General features: G+C 40.0%; 1 protein-coding gene across 1 annotated transcript in view; it reads right to left on the reverse strand.

Annotated features, from left to right (window-relative positions):
• PREX2 (phosphatidylinositol-3,4,5-trisphosphate dependent Rac exchange factor 2) overlaps positions 1-10,251 on the reverse strand; it is a gene marked incomplete at its 5' end in the record, with an annotated part of 339,557 nt that overhangs the window by 20,062 nt on the left and 309,244 nt on the right. Inside the window, one exon of the mRNA XM_004697526.4 lies at positions 6,260-6,362. Within this exon, the coding sequence (XP_004697583.2) occupies positions 6,260-6,362 (103 nt within the window). The remainder of the gene's footprint in view (positions 1-6,259; positions 6,363-10,251) is intronic.

Raw genomic sequence — 10,251 nt, forward strand, 5'->3', positions numbered from 1 at the left:
TCCGGGAACCCAAGAGGCAAGCGAATTTTGGGAATAATGAGGGCAACAAATGTATAGATGTGTTTTATACAATTGATCTATGTATTGTGATGAATTGTATGAGCCCCAATAAATTGATTTAAAAAAAATACAGTTGACATATTTTGTTCAATTTTCCTTAATGCGAACCATATGTTTAACCACGGGGGAAATTAGCAAAATCAAGAAACTGTGGCACCATATTGTTGAGTCAACTGTAGACCTCATTCAAATTTCACCCTCTCCCTCGAATATCTCTTTTCTGATCCAGAAACCAATCTGGGATCCCATGTTTCATGTAGTCCGTAGTCTCATCTCATCTTTTAGGGTTCCTCAGGTTTTCCTTGCCCTTTAGAACTGCGACATTTTTGATGCGGGTGGACTATTCATTAAGAAAATACTCTCAGTTTGGGTATGTCTACTTCCAAAAACCCAAACAAACCTACTGCCATTGAGTGAATTCCAGTTCCTAGAGACCCTATGTAAGGCTTCTAAGACTGAAAATCTTTATGGAAACAATCTCTTCTTTCTCCTTAGAAGTGGTCGGGAAGTTCCAACGACTAATTTGATAACATGCACTATCTCCTTGTTCTGCTCAATTGCCTCTCGGTCTATGTAATGTTCCACACGAACACAATGAAAGTGTTTTGAAATTCTTATTCTTCCTAATGACATTCGTAATTTGTTATGACTCAATGCCTTTGCATAATCAATGAAACACCGGGAAACATCATTTATATTTCTCTGCTTCCAGCCAAGATGCATCTGAGTTAATTACTGATATCCCTCACTGTATATTCTTTTCTGAAACTGTCTTTCATTTCTGACACTTCCATGTTTATGTACTGCTGACCAAGTTTTAAATTAGCTTCTGAAAAGTTTATTTGAATATAATATTAATCTGATAGTTTGTGTGAATTCTGTTGGGTCACTTTTCTTTGGAATGTGCGTAGATAAGGGATTTCTTTCAGTTGGTTGGCCAGGTAACTGGCACCCAAATCTTGGCATAGATGAGTCAGCAACTCCACTGCTGCATCAGAAGTATTTGAAACACTTATTTATCAACAATGCCTTCGACAAAGCTTGAACATCTTTCTTCAAATATAATCAGTTTTTGATCATATGCTACCTCCTGAAATGGCCGAATGCTGACCAGTTATATTTGGTACAGTGACTCTTTGCATTCCTTCTTCTTTTGATGTTCCTGGCATCACACAATATTTTTAGCATAGAATCTTTCAATAATTCAATTCAGGGCTGGAGTTTTTTCCTTCCTATCTGCTCTGCAATAATTACAGTCACAATGTTTCTTGGACGTAACCATGGTGAGATTTTGTCTCACATACTTTGGCCCTGTTAACAGGAAGAGCCAGTTTCTAGAGAAAGACGTCATGCTTGGTAAGCAGAGGAGGAGGAAGACTCTCGGTGGGATGGCACAGGCTGACACCAAGAACTCAAGGATAGCAACAACTGGGAGGTGGTGGAGGACAGGTAGTGTTCCTGTTGTACACAGGGTTTCTATGCGTCAGAACCAACCCGATGGCATTTAACAAGAAAAACAGCATAGTGCTTTACAGCTATCTACCTGTCCATCCATCTACTCATCTGCCTTTCCATGAAACATTCCATCAATTCAAACAGCTACATCTGAGTCCAATCTAGTACTGCAGGGCATATTCTAGTCTTTCCCCTTTGCTCATTTAAAACTTGTTTCTCAGACAGTGACAAACCCGGTGCTCATTAGTTAGTATATATTTACTTATTTGGTCAATCTCAGCACACACAGAAAGTGGTTTCACAAATCCTAAAGCCTACCCCTGTGAGAAATAGATTAAATGACTAGAAGACAGTAATTGTGTATAATTACATTGTTGTTAGTCTCATGGTATCCCATTATGTAGTTACTAGAATCACTTTTACTTTCTTAAGGGTGCTCAATAAAATTGATGATACTGAGCATGATAAGCATGCTCAGTGGTCCATTCCACTCCAAACTCAACTATATTAGTCTTCAAATACTCAATGCCCCAACTACTTGTATTACACACTTCTGCTCATGTTGTTTACTTGCACGGATCCCCTCTCTGTACTCTTTCTTATCTGTCTGCATCATATTTAGGCTTTCTGATATTTTAGTTAGTGGACAATTAAGTTTATTATATCAGGTAATGTTTTTAGTATATTAAATGTAATACTCAATCCTAGTAACAACACTTTGAGGCAAGTAGTAATTCTATCTGCTTAGTAATGAGGAAAGTAAGTAATGCAGAAGCTAAGAATCGTGTCCCAAATCACAGTGAGAGTAAATATTGGAGCTGGGATTCAAGCTCACGCTGTCTAGCTTGTGTCTGAGCTCTTAGTCACGAGCATATATTCATGTTCTACATGAAACCTCTTTCTAGTTATTCCAATGGAACTAATTCACAGAACAAACATCATTTACCCTTTATTCTGTACTAAGCACTTTTCTGAGAAGCTCCGGTGGCCTTCTGAGCTAAGCACTGGGTTGTTAACCACAAGATCAGTGGTTCAAACTCACTAGAGAAAGGTGAAGCTGTCTACTTCTGGAAAGATTTACTTATCTCAGAAACTTTAAAGGGTGATCAACTCTGTCCTACATAGGGCTGCTATGAGTTGGAATTGACTTGCTGACAGTGGCTTGGGTTGGAGTTGGGCACTACTCTGATACTAAAATGAAGAAGACCTAATGTTCTCAGCCACTGACGAGAAGAGGGTTTACAGACCTATTAGGTCCTCATTGTGGGACCTCCTATACTGAGGCTGTATGCCTCTTACATCCACGGTGCCTGCATCATGGGGAATTATTTACACACATGTCCAATATGAGTCTAGGCAAGGACTACACCATGCACATGTCTTTGTTTTTCATTCTTAGGATGAGAGCTTGACACCACGAGTAAAAGATATAAAACTTAGGAACTATTATTAAAAAGATCCCAAAGAAATTTTTATATAGGCTTCTGCTGAAGTTAACAGAACATGTACCAAAAAAATGTCTGTGCTGTAAATGACAGCTTCTACCATAAGCCTCTTACTAATGAGACCAAATTAATGGGTTATGTAAATTGTTGCCAATGGTTACATAACTTTTCCCCATAAATTGCAAGGTTTAAAGTGCCCTTCTTTTCTATATTCTAGGTTCATTATAATTGAAGCAGCGAGTTAAAACTTTAGTAAGAAGTAAATATAAAATCTGCACATGGAAACTAGAAGACCATTATCAATAGTGCTGGAAAAGCTTCTTGTTGTTGGTATCAAAGATTATTCATGAACACTCCCAAATAGCTTAAAATATAATAAAGACAGCAAGTAGTTTAGCCACTCAGTCTTGGAAAAGATGATTTTAAATGATTACATAATTTACAGCAGGTCTGGATAACAAAAAGAAATTCCAGGTTACAGCTCTGATTCAGACTTGCATTCTGATCCCAGGTGGACAAAATTCGCTTGCAGAGTGGGCCGGGCCACTAATCCCATTGCTATTACTGCTGAATCAGCAAAGAAGAAATATTTCCCAAACCTCTGCTCTGCACCAGTCTGCCCCAGTTTCCCTGAAGAAAGTGCCCCAGGCTCTCTAGTCAATCATAAAGAAATTAGAATTGCTTCTTCTTTTTTGCCTCTCAGAACCATTTTGAAATGTCTTAACTTGGACAAGTCACAAAATAAGGAAGCTACTTATTCCAAACCTTTACAGGCTAAGAACATTCCGCCTATCTTCTGTACTACCACTGGGCACACTCAAACCCCAATCTTTAGGTTAGTGGTCACAAACCATCTGCGCTACCCAAGACCTTACGCTGGCCATTAAACAAACAAGAAACCCCCACGCCATTACTGTTACTCATAGCACGAGCCTAAGACTGCCCCATAGCATTGCCAAGGCTGTCATCATCATGAAAACTGACTGTCATATCTTTCCTCTGAGGACCAGATGGTATACTCAGTCTGCCAAGTTTTGGGTTAACAATCAGTGCTTAATCACTGTGTCCTCCCAGTTATTAACCCAAACCCAAACCCATTTCTGCAGAGTTGATTCCAACTCACAGTGATCCGACAGGACATGGGAGAACGGCTATGTAGGATGTTGAAGACAGAAAATCTTTACAGAAGCAGACTGCTTCATCTCTGCTTTGGTGCAGTAGCTGGTGGACTAAAGCAACCAACCTTTTGATTAGTAGTTCAACACTTAACCAATTGTGTCACTAGAGCACCTTCAAATTAGTCACTAGACCAATCCAAACCACTGCCACCAAGTCCATTTCAACACATTGTGTCCCAATATATTGTTTTAGAGACTACAAATATTTATAGGGGCAGATAGCTGGTGGGTGTCAATCACTGACCTTGGGATTTCCATGTAGGTCCTAAAGCACAGGGCCTACCTGATACCATTTTACTTTAGTTCTATTAGTATAGCCACACTATTAACATAGCATTAGTATATCCAAGTACATAGAGTTGGAAAGCACATTTAGCCGGCTCACAATGACTCCCTTAATGGAGAAGGCTATTCTCAAAAATGTTCATGTCAGACCCCTTTTCTTGCCATAAACCCTAAATCTGAACTGGCTCCTCCAAGCCTTACTTCAAACTAATTCTAAGAGAGTTAAACAAAGGAGGAGGTTAGTTTCCTTGTGCATTAGCTCCACACCTCACATCCTAATCCCAATACAGATGTAGATAATCCTAAATTTATGCAGGGGTTTTTAAGAGCAGAATGTGTATATCTTTTCTCAAAAATCCATCCTAAACATGTTGGAAAGTTGTACCTGCATCTTCCTCTTGCCAGGAAGCCACAACAGGTCACACTGTTCTGGTGGATTTAACCTTCATGAGAAATTACATTTGGACCTCCTGTGACGGTGATTCTTCAGTCTTTCCTTGCTGGGCTCCTAACCTCAAACATTCCCTCTATACATTTACTACACTTGACGTTGGAATCTCAAAGCCTGGTGCTGTCATCACGTCTGACTGATTTCGTATGGTTGGGTATCCCTTCTAGAGTATACTTCGGGGAGAGCAAGCCCACAGCGTTTTCTAGGTTTGCCTGAGAGTGAAACTTAGTGTTTCTTCAACTTCGTCTTTCATCAATGAAATATCCATGACTAACTAGAGCCCCATTTTCTACCAGTAAATCCCTCTATACCGTTGAGCAATTCAAACTGCCTCAGCAAGGTGGGAGATTTGATGAATCTGTTTTCTGGGGAAACCCAATAAAAGGCGCCAGAAGGAGACAAAGTTGATGCCTTCCAACATCTTTTGTCTTTTTAGTAGATTAGATGTCCTTACTATTAGATTAGTGGTTTCCAAAATATGAGTGAACTATAGATTAGTGCATATTTTTATTGTTTTCTTAAATAACTTTCAAGGGTCAAAAATGAAATGACCATATTGAAAATATGACTGCAGTTACGGGCATAGAAACTATCTTCCATAGAAGGAGATTATGTTCTTATAGAAGTGCCTTAGTGCCCGGAAGACAATCAAAACCGTCTATCCAGCCCGTAAGTAAAAGTTTAAGTGTGTACGGTATCTTCAGAATGATACACAGATTCCTTAGCATGGCACAGAAGTTCCTTTGAGCAGGGGCCTAGAGTCTCTTCTGGTCTTCCTTTTCCTCTCCCTGGCTCCTAATCTTATTAAAATAACGGGCATGTGTCCTCTTATTCTGTCCATTACATAAGGCAGCCATCCCCACCTGCCCTACTTTGCCTGGCTAGCTTCCTTTCCTTCTTCGGGTTCCAGTTTGTTGTGCCGAGCTGCTGTCACGTCGGCTCCTAACTCATGGCAACCCCGTGAGCAGAGGTGGAAAATGCTGCCCAGTACCAAGCCATGACCGTGACCTGTGGCCAATCAGAGTGTTGCGATGTACAGGGACTCCACTGGCTGATTTTCAGAAAGTAGCTCTTCAGGCCTCTCTATTCCACTTCATTTGGGAAGTTCCAATGAAATGATCGTAGCATGCAAGCCTCCACTGACAGATGGGCGGTGCCTCCATTTGCGATGCATCGGCTGGAAGTGGAACCACTAAGCCGCCTCATAGGTACTCAATAATCTGCGTTTCTTGAGAATAACTCATCCGGGTACCTGCAGGTCTTTTTCCTTTGGAGTATTTCTTGTTCGTGACTGAATTTTGGAAAGTGCATGTCACATTTAAGCACTGGTCAAGCACCTGGGGAAAGAAGCTTTAAACCCCACTAGTCTATAACATGACACTCACCTGTTTCCGCATCACATCGGTAGCCTGCATGATGTAGCGTGGAGGCAGCCCGTGGCATCTGGCTAGAAGAATGGCCTGTTCCAGCGTCACGCTCAGGGTGCACCTGTTGCAAAAACAAAGACAGTCCAATCCACCTGTTCCTGTTAACTCCAAGAGACGCCTTGGGTCCCTAAACTCAGAATAAGAAAGTGCTGATAAAAATCCAATCAACCAAACCATGACTCCCGGATTTTTCTATACAGAACAGCCAGTTAAAAATAGATGACAGTGGGCTAGTTACTATGGAGGCCATGCATTAGAGATTTAAATTTAAAACAATTCCTTCTTCAACTTTGGTTCTGGAAGAGCTTATGCAGAAAACCTTTAATAACCAGAAATAGAATATGTTTTGTTATCAGATCATAGTCTTTACTGATATTTCATGTGATTTAAAGGAAATAAATCTATAATATCTATTTCATGTCTACACATTGGTAGTTAATAGATCTATACTGTTTCATATGCTTAGATATAGCTTAGATATAAATTACCATAGATATAAATATAAATAGTGGAAGTGTTATTCACAGAGGTCAGGATAAAAAGTGAAAATACAGCAAACGGGTGTGTGTCTTGGGTCCAACCTGAAGACTATTTGTAAAGGTTTCCAAAGGAAGAGAGGGTCCAAGAAAACTCTTCTGTGACTCCAGCGACCAGTAACCCTTCACCCCGTTCTCTTCTCTTAAGTCATTTCTTCGCTTTGCTACCCCACTCTTCCCGATAGCATTCCTTAGAGACTATTTTTGTTTTTGCTTATATTTTCAGGTGCTGGTATCTGCACAAAGTTCCTAGGTGGCACGAATGATTTGCGCTGGGTTCCTAACATGACCTTCAGAAGAAAGGTGAGGAATTCGACATCTGCAAAGATTACAGTCAAGAAAGCCCTGTGGAGCTCAGCGCTACTCTGTGACGCCTCCCCCTGGGTGAGACGTTACCCCTTGACGCAGGGGCAAAGGGTTGTGTTTTGCTTTGCTTTTTTTCTGGGTGTGTGTGCGTGTGTGTGTGAGGCATAATCTATGAATTGGTTTTTTCAATCGTTTATAAAAATGTCAATTCTTTGAGAAGACTTTTCCTGAAATTTATATTAGGAAGTTTTGCTTTACTTTACTTTTGTTGATCCTTTATGATTAGTCTTTTCTCCATTTTTTATTTGACTTCCCTGTGGTTTTGTGTTTTACTTCTGTATTTTTCGAAGTTCTGCTTTTTTTGCTTTATACAATATAAGTTCTATAATGTCATTGATTATATCTAAGTGATATATAAACATTGCCTATGGTTATGAGTCGGTACTAGGGAGATCAAACACTCAGTAGATTTAAGATATTACCATTGTAATATTAGAAAGAATTTGACAAAGTGCAACTACATTATCATACAAATTGCATCCCGTGGAGAAATATGCTACATTTTACTGAATGGTAAGGTGCTTGAAAAGCAGCTTCCTCATTAGCTTTACAGAGACTCTGTGAAAGTATTAATAGCACATAGGCAGATGTGCTAAACCTTTAACGTTAGTTTCCCATCGTACACAGTGCTCACAAACATGGAATGTATGGATCTGCTACCAAAACACACTGTTGTTTTACACATACGTGCAGGCTGGAGAACAACATACACCACCAAATGCCAAAAAAAGTGGGGGGAAGGACATGTTCTGCTTAAAAGACTCATTTTTTATAAAACATTTGTCAATTTACTTCATATGCTATGCCCTTTTTCTTCTCCTTCCATTCTCCTCTACTCCAAGGCTCAGTTTCTGTTGAGTCTCACATTGTAAGCACTAACACTCATTGCACAAGCTGAGAGATGAGCAGAACAGCCTTCATCTTTTTCTGATGACATTGACCTATGTTTGTGCATTCCTGAGGGAACACTGCTCACCCCATCTACTCTGCTGGCAACAAACACTGAATCATTGTGAAGGGTTTTTAATAGGAAGTTTATAAATCTTATCCATTTTCTTAATCCTTGAAAATGGATTTATTTAGTCCAAGTACAAGGTGTAGTAAACAGGAGGACAGCAGCTTTGGTTCTTTTGCAAAGATTTTTAAGAATTTTACTCAATTCAGGAAATCCATATGGCCTTTAATATCCTCTTTGCTAGGTTAGTCAAAGTGCCACTTCTTTAGAGCAAATTACCTCATGAAAAATAGACCTTAGAATACAGACGCATTTATTTTTCTTTAGTATATCAATAACGATGGATTCATTTATAGTTTCCCTTTCTAACAAATGAATATAACTCAGATACGTCTGAAGATTATTTTGATTTATTTAAAGAGTGAAGCTTTTCACCCAAAACCACAGTCCCTCACAGAAGGGCCACAGGAAAGGGATGATAAATCCAGGGTGTGGTTGGTATAGTACTGGTGAAACACAGAACTATCCTCTAGTTCATTCATATATCCTCCCCTTAATATTAGGGCTTTTGTTTTACCTCACTAATCTTGTTAGTCCTTCGTGGGCTCATTTGTATAATTAAGAGCATTTGATGCATAGAAGCCAATAGATAACCCTTCAGTAACAGGATACCGGAAGAAAGGGTGGCGTGCTGGTAGCAAGGATGATTGTGTAACTTCATTCGAGGACAGCAAACAAGAGAATTGTAGGTGAATGGATTTATTGGGGTAAAATATGGCAAAAATTATACACACACACACACAAAAACAATAAGGGATCCTGTGGGGCAGGCGAAGGAGGGGATAAACAGGAGCTGATATCAAGGAGTTCAAGATAAAGAAACTGTTTGGAAACTGACTATGGTAGCAACTATACAATTATGCTTGACGTAATTTAGTTATGGATTGTTATGATATCTGTACAAGCTCCCTATAAAAGGATTGATCAGAGAGAGAGAGAGAGAGAGAGAGAGAAAAGCATTTAGAAAGAGACAGCCCTGTCTATATGGGAAAGCCTGCCTATGTTCTATTCTCATTTCATGGCTCTAATAAAGGCAAGGATTTTCTTTTCACAGCTTCACAAATTTCCATTATCCTAAATTAAACACATGAAAGCAAGGCTAGCAGTAAATCCACAATGCTGCTGTCAATATGCTATTATTTGCCTCATAGCCTTTTATCTTCTAGCAACAATTTCAATCTGAACGCTAAATGGAAAAATTCAGCATTTTCAAAAAACATTTAGATTTTGGCATTTTCTTTAAGACTCAGGTCCAGAATCTAGCACATGGACTTTCAGTGTTGCATAAATGTATAGTCAGAATCGCCTTTTACCAACATTCTCTCATTTTATAGTACTCCTATAGGGTTATCATGGGTCAGAACTGACTCGAAGGGCAGTGAGCGTGGTTTCTGAGTCTCCGATACACAGAAAGCCCCCTACCCTAGCAAGAGATGTCATGATAAATAAGGAAAGATTGAAGTTGTCAAAGATTTCCTTTTGTCTGTGTCCACAATCAATGCTGACGGAAGCATCCATCAAGACACCAAATGAAGTATAATCTTGGACGAATCGGTTGCAGAAGAACTCTTTACAATGTCGAAAGCCAAGAGGTCCCTTTGAGGGCAAAGGCGCACAGGTCTTTTCAATCGCTCCGTAGCATGGAAAAGTTGGACAGTGAAAAAGGAACACTGGGGAAGAACGGATGCGTTTGAATTATGGTGTTGGCAGAGAAAATCAAAAGTGCGGTGGACAGAACAAACCAATCTAAAAAGTGAGAGAAGTACAGCCAGCCTGCTCCAGAGAAGCCAGGTTGGCTAGATTGTGTCTAACAGAGTTGGGACTTGTTATCGGGAGAGAACAGACCCTGGAAAAGGACATCATGCTTGATCCAACAGAGGGCCAGGGAAAAACAGGACGAGATGGGTTGACTCAGCGGCTACAAGCAAGGTGACAAAGAAGATGGTGCGGGACTGTGAGGACGGTGTGGGCCAGGCAGTTTGTTCTGTTGTGCACAGGATCACTATCAGCTGGAACTGACTCCACAGCCCCTA

This window comes from Echinops telfairi, unplaced genomic scaffold (assembly GCF_000313985.2).
Source record: "Echinops telfairi isolate 266 unplaced genomic scaffold, ASM31398v2 ScPeMD7_1;HRSCAF=3_0, whole genome shotgun sequence".
NCBI classification, from domain to species: domain Eukaryota; kingdom Metazoa; phylum Chordata; class Mammalia; order Afrosoricida; family Tenrecidae; genus Echinops; species Echinops telfairi.